Below are 22,395 nucleotides of genomic sequence, written 5' to 3'. Positions count from 1 at the left end.
GCTTCCAATTGCTGATGCTTCCAGGATGAATTTTGGCATAGAAGAAGACAATGGTTTTGGTTGCATCCATGATATTGACTCCTTCCAGCCTTCTGCCAAAAAACTACCAATGATAACTTGTAATACAATGGTGTCATAAGACGCTACCACGTCAAAACCTCTTACTCTAGATGGGGATATAAGAACATCAACTCCAACACATAATATTTTCCCTCCATATTTGCTTTGATTTATGCTCTTGGATGGTACGATTTGCAGAGATGGAGTTGTTTTTTCAGAAATGATGTTGTCTTGTTCTCTTTCTTCTGTGCAAACAGTTTAACTTGATTTTTTATTCATTTATTGTACAATATCCATTTTACCCTTGATTGGTTAAACTAAGCGGCTGAATTTAACAGAATGGGTGCACACTGATGATTGTTGAAACAAATGGGTACACAATATGATTTGTCAAAACATGTGGGGTAGCGAAAAATAACCCTTTTTAATTAGAAGCACATGTGGGTGTCCCATCTTTTAGCCCTTTGGCCTTGGATACTTCGCTGAATGAGACTAGATATTTTTCAAAACAATTAGGGGAGAAAGAAAAGGGCAATTGCTGCAAAATTAGCGATCAGTGGAGCCCTTCACGCTTAATATCTAAAAATCTTCTTAATAACAAAAATTTAAAAGAAAAAATAATAAATGAATCATTTGTTTGATAATTTATTTTGAGAATATTAAATATAAAAATTTATAATTTATAATATTTCTTAATTTTTTTATAAAATATAAGATAATATAGTGTAATTTAAATAAAAAAAAAGACAAATTCAGTGGTATCTTGCAAGTAGAAGGGTCTTACAAGTCTGAAAATGCCGACAGCACTTGCAGTCAAGGAACAGAATTTTGTTTCGTTATTTGCACTTTTTTTTTAAACTTTTGTAAAGGGGAATGCAGATTCAATAAGGATCACAAGTTTGAAAATTTGGTGGTTAATGTCTGCTCACACTCAATAATAATTTGTCTTATGGTTGACTGGAGGACAAAGGCTTAAGCGTATAGGACCCAGCTCTTGACGGAAGTAATCTTCAAAGATCTCTCAATAATTCACTTTGAAAATACATCCTTACCCTTTCTTTAATTTTCTTAACTTCAATCTTCTAAACTCAGCGTCACTGCTAATTCGCATCTGTTCTGTTGTAATCTCCAATATTTAAAAGAGATCAAACAAACTGTACATATATGGTTAAAAGATATTTTGTTAAGTCTAAAGATATAATATTTTGAAAAATAGTGTTTGATCTGTGAGGGAAGAGGGACATCATAGCATATATAGGCTTAAGGGTCTACTGTGCTGGTTAAAAAGTTTAAGCCAATACTTTAACATCTACTAGAGAAAAAGTATGAGTCTTCACTATAAAGGAGAAATATGGAAACATAATATAATATAAGGTTTTGTAATCTTGTAGCAATAAAGTATATGATATAATATTTGTTATACTAAGTTATTATTTTTTAATAACTTAATGATTATTTTAATTTAAAATTTTGGCTTAAAATTTTCACACAAATTTATAATCATTGATCTTCAAATTCAATAAAAGAAAATGCGTATGAGTTGGCAACTTGAAAAAAAAAAGAATGATAACTTTAATTTAAAAGATGATAAGGCAAGCAATGGTAAAAGCTCTGTTTTTTCTTTTGTTTTTTTTTTTTCTACTTCAAAATATACCATATCTACCTTGTTTACCATCACAAGTAATCATATACATTAACAAATAATCACAATTTATTTTTTGAATTAGTAATATGTATCGTATATTCAAAGGCCATCAGTAATTAAAAAAATAAATAAATATTGATATCACATATTTATGAAAATTAATTACATTTATTTTATGATGAAATAGTCTAAATACCTACCTTAAAATATTTATTTTTGAGGATGATATATAAATCTCCTTAAGAAACTGCAGCCCAGCACTCGCTTTGCTCTTGAATTTTATTCTCCAAGTATATATATCCACCTCGGCCTCTGTTTGTTGTCATCTTAAGTCTTGTTATTTGGTTTTCCTCTGTTCTCTATCTAGTTGTGTCCAGCTGTGACGCTGTCTCTGTTTTATTCTCCATCCACCCTTTGTATTTTGTTCCATCTTGTTGTGGTCACTTGTGTTCCATCTTGTTGCGGTCACTTGTTGAATTGTTTTTCCAAAATTCAGAAAAAGAGAGATAGAGAGACAAGGACAAAGGACTGAAGATGGCTGAAATCATTCTTACGATTGTTTTAGAAGTTGTAAAGTGCTTGGCTCCTCCCGCATATCGCCAAATTAGCTATTTGCGTGAGAGTAAGTACACGAGCAACTTACAGAATCTCAACACTGAAGTTGCGAAACTAAAGTCTGAGAGGGTGAGTACAGAGCACCAGGTTGATGAGGCTAAAAGAAAAGGAGAAGAGATTGAAGAGAACGTTGAGAATTGGCTTGCAACGGCCAACAGTGTCATTGAAGAGGCAGATAAATTTACAGAAGATGAAGCCACTGCAAATAAGCGTTGTTTCAAGGGGTTATGTCCTAATTTGAAGACCCGCCCTCGACTTAGCAAGGAAGCAGAGAGGCAGAAGGAGGCTGTTGTCAAAGTCCGGGACGCTAGACCAGTTAATAGTATTTCCTACAGCATCATTCCGGAGGATACCTTGCTTATGCCTAACAAAGACTTCGAGGCCTTTGAATCAAGAACGTCCATTCTGAATGAAATAATTGATGCATTAAAAAATCCCAATGTCAACATGCTTTTGATTTATGGAATGGGCGGAATCGGAAAGACGACGCTAGCTAAAGAAGTTGCTAGAAAAGCAGAGTGTGACAAGCTTTTCGATCAGGTGGTTTTTTCTGAGGTGTCTGAGAGTCGAGACGTAAGAAAGATTCAAGGAGAAATCGCGGATAAACTAGGTCTAAAATTTGATGAGGAGAGTGAATCGGGTAGGGCAAGAAGACTCTATGATCGACTGAAGAGAGAGAAGAGGATCCTTGTAATCTTGGATAATATTTGGGAAAATCTTGATTTGTTGGATGTCGGAATTCCTCACGGAGATGATCACATGGGATGTAAAGTGCTGTTCACGGCAAGGAGTGAAGAAGTATTGTCTGGAGAGATGGAGTCTCGAAAAAATTTCCCAGTTGGATTTTTAAAAGAAGATGAAGCTTGGAGTCTATTCACGAAGATGGCAGGTGATTATGTTGAAGGTAATGAATTGAAAGAGGTAGCAAGGGATGTGGCAAAGGAATGTGCAGGTCTACCAGTTTCCATTGTGACGGTTGCAAGGGCATTAAGGAGCAAGAGCATACGTGAATGGAAGGATGCATTGGAACAGCTAAGAAGGCCTTCTTCATCGAATTTTAAGGATGTACAGCCAGCCGCATTTAAAGCTATCGAGTTGAGCTACAATAAACTAGGAAGGGAGGAGCTGAAGAACATCTTTTTGCTAATAGGATATACAGCCATAGCATCTATTGATGACTTGTTAATGTGTGGTATGGGATTGGGTTTATTTCAAGGTGTGAATAAGATTGAAGTAGCACGAAATCGAGTACATACATTGGTGCGCACACTCAAAGCTTCTTGTATGTTGCTTGACCATATAAGCCAGAAGAAAGAGTTGTTTTCTATGCATGATGTAGTTCGCGATGTCGCCATATCAATTGCATCTACTGAACGAAATGTGTTTACTGCTACAAATGAGCAGGTTGATGGTTGCAGGGAATGGTCAGACGGAAGTGCAATAAAGCATTGCACTTCAATCGTCTTACATGATATCAACACTAATTTGCTTCCTAAAGTACTGGAATGTCCTCAGCTCGAACTTCTTTTTATAAGTGATGATCCTTGGGAATATTCACGAGTAACAATTCCAGACAACTTTTTCAAGAGCATGATCGAGGTCAGAGTTGTAAACTTGACTAACATGGATCTACGGTCATTGCCTTCATCACTTGGTCTCCTGTCAAACCTTCGAACACTGAGTTTGTGTTGGTGCTACCTGCCTGATCTAAGTGTTGTAGGAGACTTGAAGAAACTAGAAATCCTTTGCCTAAGAGATTCTGATATTAAGAAGTTGCCGGTAGAAGTAGGTGAATTGACTTGGCTAAAGTTGCTTGATTTGAGACATTGTGAGGACCTAGAAGTTATTCCACCAAATATACTGTCAAAATTATCCCGTTTAGAAGAACTATATATACATAAAAGCTTTGCTGCTTGGGAGGTGGAGGTGGAAGAAGGGGTTAAGAATGCAAGCCTTGAGGAGTTGAAGCATTTGCCCAACTTGACCTCTTTGGAATTACGCGCCCGTGACGTCAGCACTCTGCCCAGAGGCCTGCTCTTGGAGAAGCTGGAAAGGTACAGCATACGCATTGGAGATGATGGCTATTGGGAGAGCACCGGCATTGGGTGTCGTGAATTCAGTCTCGAGCTAAATAACAAGATTTGCTTGAAGGATTCGCTGATCGTGCAACTGCAGAGAATTGAAGACCTTGAGTTATGGGGATTGCAAGAGCAAGATGTCGATTATTTTCGTAATGAATTAGTCAAAGTGGGCTCTTCCCATCTCAAGCGTCTCTGGCTCGCCCTCAATCCGGCAGAGTCAAAGGTATGATCATTCCTAATTTAAATAATTGGTATGAGAGGGTTCTTTTCACCTGGGATTCGAATATCGTTTTGTCAATTTATACATTAGACTAAAGCTAGAAATTTCTAGTGCATCACAGTAATTAATTTTGAAAAGTCTTCAAATATTATATTATTCTCATTTTCAAAGCAACCATTTGCAAAAAAAATCTTTAATGTTTGCAATTTAATTAATATTTTAATCTTTTAGCTTCAGAATCTTACCATTTTAATTCAAAGAAAAACCCATAATTGCCCTTATATTGCACGAGCTTCATGCTTTGTAATATCCTTCTTCTCTTTTCTCTCAACAAAAAAGAAAAAAAAGAAAAAAAAAGTGAAGTTAACTGTCTTATATATTTTCAGTCCTCCTACAACCACCCAAGTTTGAATCATGGGAGAGTAAAGGACTTAAAAAAATGAATTTGGGCTTTGTACGCTCTTTTACCTTTTTAAAAAAATATAAAGAGAACATTCATTATTTATTAAAATTAAATCCATAATTGCAAGTTTATTTTTCATATTTAATTTTTATTTTTAAATTAACTCTATTAAATTTTTATTTAAAAAATCTTAATCATGGAATCCAAAATATCAAATTTGGATTTAGTGCTAAGTTTCTTATACTAATTTTTAAAGATCTTGTATCTATGCATTAAGATTGTGCTCACAATTAAGTTTACACTCTAAAATCAAGACACCTGCAATGTCAACAGAGACAACAGGAATCAGCTAATGATTTGCAGTCACATGAAATCATTTTGGAAGACAATGTCCAAATTTATAATACGCTTTTCCCTGAGAAGGTCAGTTATTAATAAGTGAATCGTCTTATTAATTCTCTATAATTTTTGTTTTTTTTTCTTTGTTATATTCCTGTTTGGTAACAAATATGGCAAAGAGTGATTAATAATTATATTTCACAATTATTCTAAATTTTTCATCCGAAGTATAGTAGGGTGTAACAAATACATTCTTAGAGAAAGAAAAGATACTCTGACACAATAAGTGAATTAATAATAATTATTATTATAAACATCATGTTACGGAATACTAAATATGTTGTAATCGCTGAATATATATATATATATATATATATAGACTAATAAGTTGATTGAAATTATGGTTAATCATTTTCTTTAATATACGTCATTAGAATACATATAAATTATATTAGCCGCCGTCTAAATTTTTATATAATCGAGGTGCCAGTAGTTAAATCCCCGAGAACTGCTCGCGCTGGATAGTAGGTCCTATTGCGAATCAACCAAAATTTAGTAAGGAATAATTTGGAAAACTTGATTAACGGTTGTTTGTATGAAAAACTGAAAAGAACTATAAACAGAGAAAGAGTAATTTTATTGATTTGTCCATCAACAGAAATCATTGTTGCTTGTAATTAACAAGTTAATTTTTTGATCGTGCAGGTTGCATTACCAAATTTGGAGGAGTTGATGTTGTATTCAATAAATGTTGAGAGGATTTGGCTGAACCAAGTTGCAGTCATGTCTTGTGGTATTCAGAATTTAACGCGCTTGACCCTGTACAGCTGTATGAATTTAAGATGTCTATTTTCATCTTCTACAGTTAGTAGCTTTGTTCGACTCCAACACATTATGATAGTCAAATGTCCTGTCTTGGAAGAGTTAATAGTCGTGGACAACCAAGAAGAAATGAAGAATAATATTGTAACGTTTCCCCAGTTGCAATCTCTGAGGATGTCTGATCTTGAAAAGTTCACAAGCTTCTGCACTGGAGATCTTGATAATCTTGAATTTCCATCCTTGAAAGAATTAGGGATATCTGGATGTCCTGAATTCATGGTGAGATGCAAAAGAACTACTAATATCTTGACGGAAAGGGTACGTACAAGAATTTTATAATCAATTTTTCAATTCTTATGTATGTACTGTGAAAGTTTATCTTGTATTTATTGATTTATTGAATAAAATATATTGTATAAATTAGTGGTAACTTATAATTCTCATCAACTGATTCATCTTGTATTTTTTTTTTTTGGGTTCTGATCGATCTCCCAGGTATTCCCTAATTTGGAAGAGTTGAAAGTTGATGCAAAGTACATAGGAACAAATAAATATCTATTTTTTGAAGACTTGCTTTGCAAACTAAAATATCTTTTTGTGGAGTTGGTTGATGAGCCGACTATTGTATCACTTGATGACTTCCTCCAGAGACTTCACACAATGAAAGTCCTCCAAATACAAGGATATGGTGGCCGGTCGCCGAAAGAGAAGGTTGAAAATGGTATGGCAGTAGAAATAAGTGAAGCAAATAATTGTTATCATCTGGAGAACATTTTGATAAGGGAGTCCTCTGTTACGAACAACTTGGTTATTCTACGTGTAAAGGGGTGTGACCGTTTGGTCAATCTAGTGCCATCGTCGACATCCTTTCAGAATCTTACAAATCTGGTGGTATTCAGTTGCGAAAGATTGAAAATCGTATTAACATCCTCAATTGCAAAGTCTCTGGTGCGACTTAGATATATGAAGATAAAATCATGCGTTATGATAACAGAAATAGTGCTGGTGGATGATGTTGTGGCAAAAGATGAGGTTATTACTTTCAGAGAATTGAAGGAGTTGAAGCTTTTAGACTTAAAAAGTTTGACAAGCTTCTGCTCTGGCAATTGTGCTTTCAAGTTCCCATCTTTGGAAAGATTAGTGGTGGATGATTGCCCCAATATGAAGATTTTCTCTGAAGGAAATTTAAGTACACCCAAATTACACGAAGTGCAGCGGCGGAGTGAAGCACGTTGGGCTTGGAAGGGCGACCTTAACACAACCATACAAAAGGTATATATATTTCTCAACAATCAGCTTTTTCCCTCTCACTCCAAATCCCTAACTTAATTTCCTCCTCCTGCTCCTGCTCCTGCTCCTAAAACAAGTAGGTGATTTTTCCCATGGTTGCTGGGGTTTGGTCAGATGACAGCGGCTTGGAAGAGGACGATGATACAGAGAAGGAAGATGGTCAAGGCAGTGACCACTAGTAGTAACTATTAACAAAGGTCTATTATTATTATTATTATTATTATTTCGAATCGGCTTTCAGACCGTAAAACAACACTCATCTTGTTTCTTTCATTTTATGATTTCAGGTTTAATGGTGGAAGATTCATGCATGCTTGTGTGCGCCTCTCGTGTTGAGTGTATTGTGGATTGCTGTTGTGTTTCGACACAGTCAATGATGAAACTCGTCATTAAATGGACTTTAATCATTCTAATCATGCAATTTCTTTTTTTTTTTTTTAATGAAGATCGTTGAGTATTTTAGTATATAGTAATAAAATTCATTGAAGCATTACATTCAATATAATATCATTATCTGATACTAGAAATGTGTCTTACCAAAGTGTGTGTATTTAATGCTTAATTTAGGTACATATGAAAATTTATGTAAACATAAATGATATTCCATATAAATAAAAAGCAAAAAAAGTTGTTCAAACATACAAGTACAAAGTTTTTGAAAGCATTGGTTACAGAGTAAAATATATACATATATATAACAAATTTATATTATATTGATGTACGTAATATAATACTAGTCAAATTTTGAAAATCTTAATTTACTTATAATCTTTTCTAATTTGGTATGCACATGGTGCGCTCAACCCATGTAAGTTTTTGTTTTGTTACGGATTTTAAAATTTTACGCTTTACAACTATCTCTCGTGTAAATCAAAACAAAGGAGAAAACAAATTCCGAGAAAAATTTATCATATGTTTTCTGAAAACTTTCACTTATAGTTTCTAATAATATTAGTTTAAAGATGGCACATTGTTTCATTATCGCATGCATTTTGTGCCGTTGTTAATAATATTTTTATTATTTTTTAATTTTATTAAGGCCAATCATTTTATACCATATAATTAAGTTTATATAAAATATTTTCTTCAAAAGAATTGTGAATCTATCACCATCACTTACATCCTTGGACTTCTCTCTAACTATAATCAATAGTCCAATGTCACATGAATGTCCTCAGAAAACTTGAGAAAGTATCGTACTATCCTTACTCAACCTCGAGTAAATTACTTTTGATTGTCAAGTACTCGACTTACTCTATATTAACTTCTTTCCATTTTTCTGTATTACTAATGTATTACTTTCAAGTTTCAAATTACTGTATTATACAAGTGTTTGCTAGTTATGAATTTTTGAGGCTATTGATGGAGAATTTGGCATTTTACTTGAATAATTTTTAATTGAATTTGTGGCAGAATGGTTCATGGATTGTACTTATAGATCAAGATAACGTTTAAAATCTGACTTTGGAGTGTTATTGAGTGGCTTGCGTGCTCTCTAGTGGAAATTTTCTTAAAGGAACTCAAGAACAGACCAAGTATTTTGTATTCTTGAAATTTATTGGGAAATGAAATGCTTATGCAATTGTGCTTTGTATTTTTTTCGGGAGACATTTGATGTTTAGCACTTTCAAACATGTATGTTTTTCCAATATCCCTGTGGATAATTGAATGGTATACTTGGCAGCTCCCAAGTGTTTGTTTCCACCAGAACCAGAACATTATAGAGGACCAAAGCTGAAAGTGGCTATTATTGGAGCTGGGCTTGCAGGCATGTCAACAGCAGTGGAATTGTTGGATCAAGGCCATGAGGTTTTGCTCATTTAGATTTCAATCTTTTGAATGTTTCATTGGCCTCTCAAGTATTTTCTTTTCCCCTAAAATGTCTCACTTTTACCATTCATCCTCTTGCCTAAACTCAAAATTTGAAGTTACTCAATTTTTTCGAAGTAAATAGCAGAAGCTTTTATCAGCAGTTCAGAAAAATGAATAGCAGTTATCATTTTCTTTAGAGCAGGCATTATTTCAATTCACAAAGTTTATTTTATTTTGAATTAGTATGTGTTTCACTGATTTTGTTGATGGTGAAAGAAATTAGAAGATTTCTTCTCCCCCCCCCCCCCTCTTTCCAGGTGGATATATATGAGTCAAGGCCTTTCATTGGTAGTAAAGTGGGTTCATTTATTGTGGAAACCATATTGAAATGGGTTCATTCTCAAGATTTGCCTTATACCGTGAAAAAAATCTATGTTAATTGTAACATTACATAAGAACCCGCCCAAAATTATGTAGATTAATCAATATATTACTCTAGTTTTGTTAAATATAAGTACAAATATTGTTAATATTTTAGATATATTCAATGTTTAATCTTATTGAAGATTTCCACTGGAGTGGTAAACCGAAAAAAGAGGCTAAAAGTCTGTCTGTATCCCTAATTGCTATGCACAAAAATATTAATAAATTTGGAGAAATGTGTTTGGGCCATAGCTGGCCCATCAAGGTCAAGCTAGCTAGTAAATTTTTAAGTAAAAAATTTTAGTCTCAATTTAGACTAGGTTAAGAATAAATTCATTATATTAATTTATTTATTGTTCTTGTCTTCAAGGAACTTCCTTTTATAGAGTAAATAATAGATCGGATCCTCTTAGACTTTGAAAAATTTATTGACATGTGTTATTAATGACTAATATTTAATTTTAATTAATTTTTACTTAAAAAAGACATCTAAACTCACATGTGACTCTTGTCAATTTTTTTTTTTGGGGCAAATTCTTTCCCTTTCGACACACATCTCGCCTATAATAATACAGCAGAAAATGCAGCAGCTAAAGAATTTAATTGTTTCATAGTAGTTAAAGAATTCAAGATCACATTTATTTTTATTTTTCCCAAAACAGCAACTATAGAACCTAAAAAAACAACAAACGGCAGTTACAAACCCAAAAAGACAATAGAACAGCAACTATAAACTCAGAAAAATAGCTAAATAGCAGTAAAATTGTAGCAATAGAATTATATGCCCAGTAATAGCAGTTTATAAGTAGCAACACTAACATAGTTCATTGAATTGCAACTTAGAGTGAAAACAACAATTTTAGAACCCACAAAAACATTAAAGAAAGGAAAATTTTGAAATTAAGGTGCAAACCTTGTTGTCAATCACTTTTTCCCAATTTGTGCTCCTTTTTTTTTAATAATTTGCTGGAAATCAGTGTCAAAATATAAAGAATTAAGAGGAAAAGAATTTGTAAGAAAAAATTTAACAAAAGTCACACATGAGTTTTGACGTCTATTTAGGTAAAAATTAATTAAAACAAAATTTTAGCCATTTAATTTCATTAATGACACATGTCAATAGATCCTTAAGGTTATATTTGGGAGGTAGGATTAAGTGTAGGATTGGACTTATTATTGGGATAAAATATTAATACCATATTTGGCATGCTCACTTGGATTGGATTAATGGACTAAATTCAAATTTTAATCCTAAATTCATGGGATTGCTAATCCTAATTTTTATGTGTGTTTAGTTAGAACTAGATAATGTGAAAAAAATATTTGTGTATTTATAGTATCTTCTATAATTTATTACACCATTTTATTTATAAATTAAAAATTATTTAATTATTTATTATTTTTAATTAATTAATTTCTTTTTTATTCATGATTTACTTAAAATTAATTAATTTATTTATTATTTGAATAGTTTTATTTATTTTATTCAATGAAATTATATCTCTCGTTTGAAATAGAGTAATAATATAGTCACAAATTATTGTACAAATTTATTTTGTACAAACTGATGTGGCATAATAAAATTGGTTGAATTAAATATCTCTTGCCCCACATGATTTATTTTTATTATTTTTTATTTTCATTCAACCAATGAATTAATGCCAAATCAGTTTGTACAAGAATTTGTGGCTGTATCATCACTCTTTGAAATATCATATAATTTAAATAATTTATATTTCTTTATTATAATTATGACTACCCAATTGCTATTTTTAATTAATTATAATATTTCTTGTTAAATATCTATAAATAGTTGATATTTAAATTCAAATATTAATGTAAATACTATTTAATTTTATGTAAATTTAATTTAATATAATCTAATCCAATACCATACCAAACATAAGTCAGCACTATATATAATCCAATCCAATCCAATCTAATCCATTCTAATTTAGTCCAATCATAATAGTTTGTCCAATCTAATCCTACGTGCCAAACATACCCTAAAAGTTTAGGAGGATTAGTAGAGAAAATGCCTAGGACACGATCTAGATCCAATAATAATTATTTGAAACAATGCTTTGTTGCCAGGGAAAAAAATTTATATGTTGCATTAAAGGTTAATAATAAAATATTTTTTTAAATTAATTAGAATAATACTTTACTCTTTACACTTTTAAAATAACTTTGTATAATCGCAGCACTACAAAAACATATATATTAATTTTATGAAATTATGTCTATCTTTTTTATCATAGTCCATATATTGTATTTGACATAATTTATTAATTAATTATCATATATTTACTCTTTAGATAATTAAGTCAAAATAATATTTTTTACAATTTTACTTTATGAAGCTATAACCTCTTTATAGATATAAAGTTAATTGGGTTCTAATATCATGATTATAGAAAAGTTTTAACATATTATTTTATCAAAAGAATGTGGCGTAACGGCGAGAAAATGACCATAAAATTATATGATATTCCAATGTTAAGTGAAAAATTAACGATATATTTTTATTTTATCGTCATTTCGTGACCATTGGAGTTTTGCACCACTTTTTCTATCGTCGTTGCATGACACGCGTCCTTCAAATAATGCAAATAGTAATAATAACGCTTGTCAACCTGGGGCCCGCACATGTAGGACCAAACGAAGAAAAAACAAAAGCAAATTTCTCTCGTTTTCCCGCCTTCCCGCCTCTCGATCAATCAAATGCTTTCGTTTTGCAAGTGTGTGGCGAGTTTCAGCTTCGGAGTGAAGAGGCTTTGTGGCGGAGCGACTGAAAACGGACAAAGTAGATTATAGAAATGGACACTCCAGATAAGAAACAGATCACTGTCGCTTCTGTTTCCAAGTTTGAGGTCAATCTCAGCTTATGGGGTTGTAGTTTGGATTTGAGCATTTTTTCCTGATTTTGCATCTGGGCATTTGTTATTTTTCATTTTTGTTGCTTTTTTGCAAATTGGGTTCTGAGGTACTAGTGCTTTGTGTGACAAATAGCTTTCGCAAATTGCTCCAATTCTGTTTAGCGTTAGGGTTTTGTAGTGTTGATTGGGTAGAATATTTTGGAATATGATGATTTCAGCTCATGGATTTGTTCCTCTGTACATATGTTGTGTACAGCAAACAAAGGCCCTAATAATATGATTTGTTTATAGCATGCTATGCATAGTTAATACCTTCAGAAAGATAACAATTCGTTGGATTTGAAAATTTGACATGTGTATGAAAATTCAATCTCTGAGAATTCACTGGTGGCACTTGTTAAATCATGTTTAAAACCAAGTCACAACCCCCTTAAATTGTGCATGTGGTGATTTGAGATGGGTTATTTTGCTTTTCTTCTATCTGCTTGGTTCTTGGTCTTATTTTCTCTTAGTGATTTGTTGAGCTCTGCTGTTTCTACTTCAGATTTCTTGTCATGATCATTTGCCACTGACTAGGTTTTTAAGACTCTATGCTGATTAAAAATGATGCTTGTCAACATGCAGGATTCTCCTGTCTTTAATTATATCAGCAGTCTTTCACCCATTGAACAAATCAAGTCCATACGCAATGATCGCTCATTCAACTCAGTGAATTTTACTTCGCCTTCTTCTTTATTTGCTTCACCCAAGATCGGTTACCTTCGGGAGTCTAGATTTTCGCTTAGCAGGTAAAACTAATTACCCATTCTTGGTTTCCTGTACTTAGTTGAAAAGTGCATCATTGTTTAATAACAATTTGTGTCCTCTACCGTATGTTGTCTTTATCATTAGTAATCAATCCCCAGATATATTGAAGCCTGAGCTCCCTTTACATGGAAAAGAAAACAAGATAAGCAAAGGGAATTCAGAAGCTGTTCAACTGTTTGATGATTGCACTGGAAAACTGGATTGTGTTACTCCAGGGAGTTCAGCGAGAGAGGTTATCTCTAAACTGCTTGATGAAACATTGGAATTAGCTATTGAGTTACCAATAACAGTTAAATATGATGGTGGCACCCCAGTTAGAAACGAGGTGTCTCGTGATGTGAAAGAGAAAAGCAGAGGGCCAGAAACGGACAGAGCGTCGTCATCATTCGTTCAATGTAATGAGGACAATCCAGGAGCAGCAGACTATTTTGAGAACAAAACAAATTTGCGTAAAATCTGTCGAATTGAGCAAAGTGAAGAAGTAGCCGGATGTGACTGGGTGTCATTGGTTTCTGATGCTGTTCTAAACTCAAATTTGTCCATTGTTGAGAATAACTCTGAAGATCAGGATGAGAAAACAGTAGATACTGGAGCAATATCTTTTATCTCAACTGTCCTACAGCTCCCACAAGATAACGCCAAGGATTTAGTAAACATGGTAACTGGCAGTCGGAGTTGTTCTTGCAAACAAAGTAAAATGACGGAACCATTAACTCAACCAGAAGAAATTGGGGACCTAAAGGATACAGATCAGACTCCTGACATTCTTTCTAGCACTCTACTAGATAAGCTAATTGTAAGTGATTTAAGAGAAAAAATGGATAATGAAGAAGAAAAGTGCGGCCAGTCTAGCTGTAAGGTAAACACAGTGTTTCATTTGTCATAGACACTATTTTGCAGTCAGTTTACTAATCAATATGGATGCGCATATACTTTTTTTCATGTTTTGCCTGGTTCTGTGCATCAGCATAATATACTAAGGCGCTGCCTGGATTTTGAGATGGTAGGAGCTCATAAAAAGAAAGTTGCATGTGAGTCTAATTGTACGTCTTCGAACCTATCACAAGCTGATTGTAAAGATGCCAGTACAAAAAAACATTTTGTTCCAAGCAAGAGCAAAAGTAGTTCATCATCTATGGTAGCTGGTGCTGGTTTGCACTTGAATGCTCTTGCAGCTGCATCAAAGGATGGTAAACTTGTCAAGTGCAAGACTACAGCCTCTGGAAGCAAGGTAATAAGTATGCGAATCTGTGAGTCCTCTTCTCTTTCTTTGACATCTTGTCCAAATCTGCTTAACAAAAGCGAGGAGAGGGATCCTGTTCCATGTAGCACTGAAGTTTATGTGGTAGAAAATGCTATGCAACCATCCGTAAGTGTTGGTTCTGAAGAATTCAACCATAGTAGCCCCAAAAGAAAGAGGCATGTATAGCACTTACTACTGTTGGACATTTCACCAGAAATTCTTTGGACTACAATGTGAAATAAAAGCTTCGCTAATTTTCAGGTGCAAGCCAGAACATAATGTAGAAAGTATGGCCTGCAAGCGCTGCAATTGTAAGAGGTCAAAATGCTTGAAACTGTAAGTGTTTTTCATTTTCTTTGTCTATTAGTTTATGTTTTGCAATATAAGCATTTTTATTACCTAATTATGATATGAATTGTTGCTTGTTGACTCTCTCATGCCATTTTAATCATTTTTACTGGGCACTTGTGGTTATTTATATTATCTATACAGTGTATTAGCTAACATGCGTCTATACAGCTATTGTGAATGCTTTGCTGCTGGCCTCTACTGTATTGAGCCTTGTTTGTGTCTAGATTGCTTTAACAAGCCTATTCATGAAGATAAAGTTTTGGAGACACGCAGACAGATCGAATTGCGAAATCCCCTTGCTTTTGCTCCAAAAGTGATTAGAAGTATCGACTCCACTGTGGAACTGGGGGTGCGATGTTATCACTGAGATTATAGCAATGAGTCTAGCATCAAAGTCATCACAATCCATCCTCTGCATTGCCTCGTTCTCGAGGAAAGATGCACATTGCAATGTCATGTTGCCAAAATATGAGGTTTGGGATGTGGTGGCTTTGTTGCAAATCCTTTTACCAAAAGAGGTTCTTATATCATGTATTTCTAAGTTTCCTTACCATGCATGCTTTGCATTCATTCATGCAGGATGAAGCTAACAAGACTCCTGCTTCAGCAAGACATAAGAAAGGATGCAACTGCAAAAGATCAAGCTGCTTAAAAAAATACTGTGAATGCTTTCAGGTTGTGTTTTACCTCGGTATAATATCTATATTTTGTGTATATGATACTAAATCTTGTTTGTGTATAAAGGGTGGTGTTGGATGCTCTATAAGCTGCAGATGTGAAGGATGTAAAAATTCTTTTGGAAGAAAGGATGGTAAGTGTTTATGAGGAGCTCTTATAGTCCCTTGTTTCAGATTTAGTTGTCTTTGGTAGAACTTTTATAGTCTTTTTGATAACATTTTCTCTGGACTCGAGTTCTACATTTTTGCTTATAAACTCTAGGTTGCTGGTGCATGATATTACATTTGCTGTTGCAGTTCCAAATTTTGCTGTCTTTTCCCCATTAGGAGCTGAAGAAGGTGAGTATGACGGGGAAGAATCAGAAACCTTTGCAAAAAGTGAATCAGATGCAAACATACATGATAACACTGTGAAGGAGGATGAAGAGGAGCATCCACATCATCTGCTACCTTCTTCCGATATTTCCAGGTTTGCTTGTCAGCAATCAAGATTTGTTTTAAACTGTTTAAGGTCATTGTCTTTCACAGGCCCTCAACTCAACTGTTATTTATATTTAGGCATGAGTGCTATGGATCTTCTCCTCTTGCTGTTGAACCTCTGAAGGTTTGCACCAGCCCAAAAACATCAAAGTTTTTCGATCAGCCCAAGATTGAGGAGCCACTTCGGCCAACTGTCGGAGAGAAACCTCCCAAGATTCACAGTTTCTTAGAAACTAGTAGTTTGATTCCAGTCTCTCCGAACTCCAAGAGGGTTTCACCCCCTCATCATGTGATCAGATCATCTACGCCAAGGTATAGAAGTAGGAGGTCGACTCTGAGATCTGCTCTATCATTCCCATCTGTAACTCCTCCAAGAGAGCATTGAATCTACAGTGAGGCTCCATCAAAGTACGCCAAATTTACTTCATAATGCTGGTCTGTTTTCAGGTTGTTCGCGTTTTAAGGCTTTAAGCCAGTAAACTAGTTGCAGATTGCGAGATAACAAAAGATTTGCAAAATCCTTGCCTGTATCTTCAAATTTGCCACTTTTAGCATCCAAATTTTCGTACAAAAGCAGACATTTTCAATGTATGGGAGCCGATCGCACGACTGCAAGCACTTGATCACTCTTGTTCAATGCATAACGTTGTCATCAAGGAAAAGAAGATTAAATCCAGAAATTAGAGATAGTAAGAAGAAAAAGAATATCATCTGACATTATGCAGAGGGGATAAATTATCTCACAACATTCCTAGTTGACTAATGGGGCATCTAAAAAATACATTATGTTTATGTCCTCATGTATTAAGGACCTTAAATATACCGAGAAAGGACAAGCACATGGGGACAAAAAAAAAACCTTGAATTTGTTTTAGTCAATAAAAATCTAAAAGAATTAGCCAACTTCAATTGAATTCTGCCCTAAGTTGCTCATGGCCCCTTCCAATTTTGGGGAGTAGGGTGATAATTAGAATTTTCATCTGCCAACATTATGAATTACGAAGTTTTCAAACTTTTCAGGGCAGAAGTAAGCAGAGGGAGCTTGGCAGGAGCTCTCTGCTTGTAGTCTTTCTCCAAGGCTGCTGCTGCCAAAGATTGTAGCTCTGGGCTCTCCTTATCTTCCTTGTTCCGCCCTTTCGTAAGTTGTGCTATGGCAGACGAACACTGTAATCCAGAATTAAAACTTTGGTTAAGCAAGTTGGAAACTATGATCCAATGACAAAGGGAAAACGGTAACTCTAGAGTATTTATAGATGTAAAACTGAATACATGACTAATATTCAATAATCAAATGGCCGATATTTAGCAGCAGAAGAAAACCTGAAAGAAGAAGATTAATGCCAGCAAGAGAAGCAAATGACAAACAAATGTTTAAATCAGCTAATACACCTACAGGTATAAATTCATGTATTCTTATCTACTTGATAATGCGTCCAATGACAAATGCAAGTGAAAACTCACCAAGCAAATACCAAAGAGTGCTTTGGTATTCTTGCCCCCAGTCAAGTCTATGGTGGAAGCATAATATTTCTTTGCCAGCAGAATGTTGTCTACTCCACCAAGCGTGTATAATACCTGTTCATCGGAAAAATCAAAAGAAGACATATTAAGAGTTACACCTCCATTATTATTTCGTTGCACAAGGATATTAACATTCAAGTCCCAAAATTCAGCACAGGTAAAAATTATCTCTCCATATGTATGTATACATACAACGCACCAGCAGAAGAACGAAGGAAATATTTACAACTGACTCAGTTTGTGGTTGTCTAACCAATCTCATCAAGCAAGCAACGATACTCGAGTTAAAAAGTTAATCAATATACAAACATGAAGCAACTCAACTCATAAAGAGTTAACAGTTAGTCTCCAGTCCCTACAGCAGGAGTAAATGTTAACTAACTGTTAGTTGAGAAACTATTCAGATACAGTATCTCTACCACAAAAACCAGAATAAAGATGGAAATTCCTCATTAAACGTGCAATAGTAATGACACCAATTGAAGAGGCACTCACATCAGCATAGGCCAGGTGATAAAGTGGAACAGTGGGTTGGGATAAAATGAGCTCCTCATAGCAAAAAGCAGCTTGTTTGTACCTAATTTACAAACAAAAACACAAAGAAAACTAAGCTACATCAGGAGTACGACGGAAAAGAGAGAGGCAGGTGAGGAACACTCACATTTGTAAGGACACATATATTTCAGCAAGTTCTCTCCAGGCATCATGATCAGCCATAAATCTGGCAAATGGAGGAAATAGAGCAATTAGCAAATCTGTTCTGTTGTATACTATAAGAAATAGGAGGGAAAAAAGGTTTAAAAAAGCTGTCTTACGTTTCAAGATACTTATTAAGCCATTCTATGGCCGTTGGAAAATTTCCTTGGGCCTTTGCAATAGCCACCCTCCTTTTATGTAATACCTGTTTAAGATAAATCAGCTTGTTTGGAATAAAACAGTTCTTATACTTATCAGGCATCTCATTTATAAAGAATGGGTCACAAAATTTACCGGATCAAGTGGATTATCCTCTAAAAGGCTTGAGTAGGCTTTTTCTGCCTCTGCCCACAATCCCTTAGCTTCAAGCAATATCCCCTCTAACCTTCCTGTGATGCATTTATTAAATATTAGAATTTAAGACAATAACAGGCATACATAAGTAAGATTGATTATGTAAGCTTTCCCAATTGACCTTAACTTAAAGCATTTACAAGCAGATCAACAAGATATCCAATATCCATTAGGAATCTGAGAATTGTGCTCTAAAATTTATGCAGTTTACAGGAGAAAGACCATAGCAATAATAAGTAAACGATGTAGCACACTTCTTTTTGCTATATGACTTTTGAAGTGCAAAATCACACACAATGTTGCTATAGCCCTCCTTCCAGAGATACAAACTAAAAATAAACAGGACATCTGGCCACAAGGGCCATGAAAATGCATAACTCATCACTTTAATAGTAATATACAAAAGCAAATCATGTCTAGAATTGTACCATAGGGACTGGTAGATGCACTCTTTAATATATGGTGAAAGGTTATTCAACTCACCAACTCTTTTGCTCTCAGGAAATTGCTTCTGCAAAACTTTTATGCACTCCTGCAAAATTTTCAAGATAAACTCCATGAAATTCAAGAGAACCCCATGAATAAGAAAATGAAGATAGTAAAGAATCAAGTAGACAATCAAGAAAACAGCCAAAACTATGAAGAGAATTGCACCTTTGCAACATCAAGACATTGAGAGTCCATAGCTGCAATTGATACCTGCTCATATAGAGTCCACACTGCATGAAATACTATTTAGTTAGAAGTACTTTCAAGTATATGACAAACTGCAATACCCAAAAGCAACATGCAGGTAAACAGATGAGGAAAATAAAACAAAACTAGAGCAGAAACTTATAATCTAAATAAATAAAATCTCAAATCAGTGAATTCAAAACTTAGTCAACCAGAACTTAATTAATATATTGCAAAAAACAAAACTAAAGCTATTTACTATTGAGCAGTTTAACTCTCATCCAAACCCAATTACAATAAAGATTGAAACTCGTGACACAAAATACAACCAAAAAACCACAAAACTCATCAATAAGAATTCAAATCAAGTATCAAAGCCTCCATGTCATATGCAACTAATGCATCAAATCATCAAATTCAAAACTCAGCCAAACATTTTCAGTCCGATATACTTCCTTTCCGTAGCCAGTACAAATCAAACTTCCAAGTCTCAAACCCAATTGACCAAATCACATACATCACCTTCACCCAAAATATGAATCAAGCTTCAAACTTTAAAACCCCACCAAGACATAAATTAAAACTACATCCGACCCACTTGAACAAATCAACAAACTTTCAATTCCGCTAAATTATTCACTCAATATTCAAGCTAACAAATCCGAATTTTGAAACAAACTCACCATCTGGGCCAAGAGCGGACCGTTTCTTGGGATCATTCAAGATCGATAAGCCGTGCCTCAAGACCTTGTCGGGGCGCCTGACTTTGAGCTTCTTAACGAGACAGAGATACTCCCAAGCTCCTCCTCCGCCATTATCAACCTGATTCTCTAAGCGGTTCAATTGGGTTTCTTCTGTCTTCGTCACCATCGCTCTTTTCTATTTCTCTCCTGGGTATCGAGTCTCAGCGTGTATATCTATGTACGTGAATGTGAGTGAATTGAGAAAGCGTCGGGCTTTGTTGTGGGTGTCGTTTAGTTTGGGTTCTCTATTCAGCCAGCCGGTGTTTTGGATCTGTTGTTTGTTAGTTTAGTGGAGTTTTGAGCGCCGGGCATTGATTGACTTTGAAGCACGCTTGGCCCCAATTATTGTTGAAGAGCTAGGCTGTGTTTGGTTATTACGGCCACTCACTTCTTTGAAAAGTGCTTTCTTAAAAAAGTAAAAAAATATGTCTACAAATTTACCACTATTTTGAAGGAGAGGTAGCATGATACAATTTGTTTAATCATTCGTCACTAACGGATTGGAGGTTTTATTTCCTCAATTTTATTGAAGATATAAACATAAAATAAATTTTTTAAATATGAATATAGATGATTATTTTAATATTAATGAAAGTAGTCACGCTATTTTATATAAAAGTAAAAATCTCATCTTTAGTTGCAAATTTTTTTTTAGCAATGATCGATCATCCTCTCAACTGCACTATGGTAATAGATTTAATTATAACAAATTGAAAAGCAATAAAACTATAGGCATACTTTCTAAAATGATTAAAGTAAAAATGGTGGATCAATTTTGACACCAATTTTTAGCAATTCTTAATTTACTATTATGTAAATCTAATTTTAATTGGGCAATTTTCAGATTAATCCCCTGAGATTTGGGGTCCCTTCACTTACATAAAATATATAAGGGTATCTCCACTTTGCACCCCTACCATTAGTATAACTTTAGTTGACTGTTAATTGATTGACTAAATGACTAAAATATTCTTGTATCAGTAAAACAATATTTTAGACATGCACTGAGCACTAGATCAAGGACAAATTTAGCGGCAAATTATAATGAAATGTCAGTTCTACCTATGAGAAATATCGATTTCCATTTGTTGAATCACCACTATAAAAAAAAAAAAAAAAAGAATCCATCTCTGCCAATATTATTATTGAATCCAACAGTGGTAAAGCTGATGGCTATAAATTCATCTCACGTTATGGCAATATTTAGAAGCAATTTGGTTTGCAATCAACACAAACAAAAACTGGAACACAACACACTTTGGTAATATTAAGAAGCAATTATGTGTGCATTTTTAGCCAAAAAAACTAAGGAATACAACTTATTTATAGCAATTTGAAGAAGTAATTTTGAGTGCATTTTCAAGGAATAGCTTATTTCCTCAAGCTCATTCACAACTTATTGAAGAAGCAACTTGGTGTTCAATTTCAGTACAAACCTTCTTCAAAATTCAACCACTTAAATTGATCATCTAGATGTACAGAAAATTGCTCCAGGTGATATGGTGTGTTCATTAATCTCCACAGTGTCAGCTTCATTGATGGTAGTGTTCAGTTCAGTTGTAACAATAAAAAATACCGGGTTATTTCCACCCTGCCCCCAAATGTTTTGACAATTTCCGCCGCGCACCCATTTGTTTAAACAATACTCGCCGCGCACCCAAAATCGTCAATTTACCTGTCAAACTTAACAGTGCCAGGGCAAAATAGAAATTTCAGGTAAAAGAAAGGGAAGGAGAAACAAAAGAAGATTTCGTGATGTGAGCTACTGACTACATCATTCCAGTTAACTGATTTTGTGATGGGACTAGCAACATGTAGCACTGACATGTACTCTAGTTTGGAGCCAAAATCGAGCTTTGGGAATCGGTTTTGGCGGGTTTTCTTTCTTCATCACGTGCTACCACATATGAATAGCTTGGCTGTTAGTCATTTTGTTTGTAAGGAGAAAGGAGAAAGGCGAACTGCATCAGTCATTTCCTTTTTGGAGAGGCAAAGGTTAGTTTTCATTTTATCTGATCTTATTTATTTCAAAAAAAGAAATTGTTATTTTCATTTTATTTGATTAGTTTGTTTTGGGTTTATTTCGTTATGGATTTATTTCAATATATTTTTTTTGAATTATTGGTACTGTTGTTTCAGCTTATGCGTGCTTTAATTTAGCTTCTGTGCTAGGGATTCATGGTCTTGTCAGTAAAAATTTTTGCTTCGTAGATGATTATTATGGCTGAATGCGTTATTATTTGTTGAAATTTGGCAGCC

The 22,395-nt window shown here is 34.2% G+C and overlaps 3 protein-coding genes across 8 annotated transcripts; 2 read left to right on the top strand and 1 right to left on the bottom strand.

Annotated features, from left to right (window-relative positions):
• The first annotated feature begins 1,942 nt into the window (after window positions 1-1,942).
• LOC102616468 (probable disease resistance protein At4g27220) lies at window positions 1,943-7,980 on the top strand. Of its 6 annotated transcripts, none has more exons than XR_008055093.1 (6): window positions 1,943-4,624; window positions 5,358-5,447; window positions 6,069-6,503; window positions 6,681-7,457; window positions 7,553-7,653; window positions 7,763-7,980. XR_008055093.1 is itself a non-coding variant. In XM_052442390.1 (6 exons), coding segments are annotated over exons 1-6 (3,786 nt in total). In that variant the 5' UTR covers window positions 1,944-2,239; the 3' UTR covers window positions 7,764-7,980. The 6 variants fall into 6 exon arrangements, 4 of the variants coding, with proteins under 4 accessions (XP_052298352.1, XP_052298350.1, XP_052298349.1 ...); XR_008055092.1 differs by having other exon boundaries at window positions 7,553-7,672; XM_052442390.1 differs by having other exon boundaries at window positions 1,944-4,624; window positions 7,556-7,653.
• Window positions 7,981-12,329: 4,349 nt separating this feature from the next.
• On the top strand, window positions 12,330-16,739 carry LOC102616757 (protein tesmin/TSO1-like CXC 2). Its single transcript, XM_006471865.4, has 10 exons — window positions 12,330-12,583; window positions 13,214-13,377; window positions 13,481-14,255; window positions 14,364-14,815; window positions 14,901-14,975; window positions 15,159-15,339; window positions 15,570-15,665; window positions 15,735-15,801; window positions 15,965-16,136; window positions 16,226-16,739. The coding sequence occupies exons 1-10, from the start codon at window positions 12,530-12,532 to the stop codon at window positions 16,530-16,532; spliced, it is 2,343 nt and encodes a 780-aa protein (XP_006471928.2). The 5' UTR covers window positions 12,330-12,529; the 3' UTR covers window positions 16,533-16,739.
• A 98-nt stretch (window positions 16,740-16,837) lies between these two features.
• On the bottom strand, window positions 16,838-20,483 carry LOC102615581 (uncharacterized). Its single transcript, XM_006471860.4, has 9 exons — window positions 20,077-20,483; window positions 19,373-19,437; window positions 19,202-19,250; window positions 18,659-18,753; window positions 18,484-18,569; window positions 18,330-18,389; window positions 18,164-18,245; window positions 17,609-17,722; window positions 16,838-17,311 (listed from the first exon to the last, which is right to left on the bottom strand). Exons 1-9 carry the CDS (start codon window positions 20,261-20,263, stop codon window positions 17,144-17,146), a joined length of 906 nt encoding a protein of 301 aa, XP_006471923.2. The 5' UTR covers window positions 20,264-20,483; the 3' UTR covers window positions 16,838-17,143.
• Between the last annotated feature and the right edge of the window lie 1,912 nt (window positions 20,484-22,395).

Source organism: Citrus sinensis, chromosome 5, assembly GCF_022201045.2.
Source record: "Citrus sinensis cultivar Valencia sweet orange chromosome 5, DVS_A1.0, whole genome shotgun sequence".
Taxonomy (NCBI): Eukaryota; Viridiplantae; Streptophyta; class Magnoliopsida; order Sapindales; family Rutaceae; genus Citrus; species Citrus sinensis.
This window is presented reverse-complemented; position numbering and strand designations above follow the sequence as displayed.

Coding starts and splice junctions, on each gene's coding strand:
- LOC102616468 (XM_052442390.1), top strand. CDS start 2,240: ATGGCTGAAATCATTCTTACGATTGTTTTAGAAGTTGTAAAGTGCTTG. Junction 4,625..5,357: donor TCAATCCGGCAGAGTCAAAG/GTATGATCATTC, acceptor CAATGTCAACAG/AGACAACAGGAATCAGCTAA. Junction 6,504..6,680: donor CTAATATCTTGACGGAAAGG/GTACGTACAAGA, acceptor TCGATCTCCCAG/GTATTCCCTAATTTGGAAGA.
- LOC102616757 (XM_006471865.4), top strand. CDS start 12,530: ATGGACACTCCAGATAAGAAACAGATCACTGTCGCTTCTGTTTCCAAG. Junction 14,976..15,158: donor AGGTCAAAATGCTTGAAACT/GTAAGTGTTTTT, acceptor GCGTCTATACAG/CTATTGTGAATGCTTTGCTG. Junction 16,137..16,225: donor CCTTCTTCCGATATTTCCAG/GTTTGCTTGTCA, acceptor ATTTATATTTAG/GCATGAGTGCTATGGATCTT.
- LOC102615581 (XM_006471860.4), bottom strand. CDS start 20,263: ATGGTGACGAAGACAGAAGAAACCCAATTGAACCGCTTAGAGAATCAG. Junction 19,438..20,076: donor GTCCGCTCTTGGCCCAGATG/GTGAGTTTGTTT, acceptor TATTTCATGCAG/TGTGGACTCTATATGAGCAG. Junction 19,251..19,372: donor AATGTCTTGATGTTGCAAAG/GTGCAATTCTCT, acceptor AAAATTTTGCAG/GAGTGCATAAAAGTTTTGCA.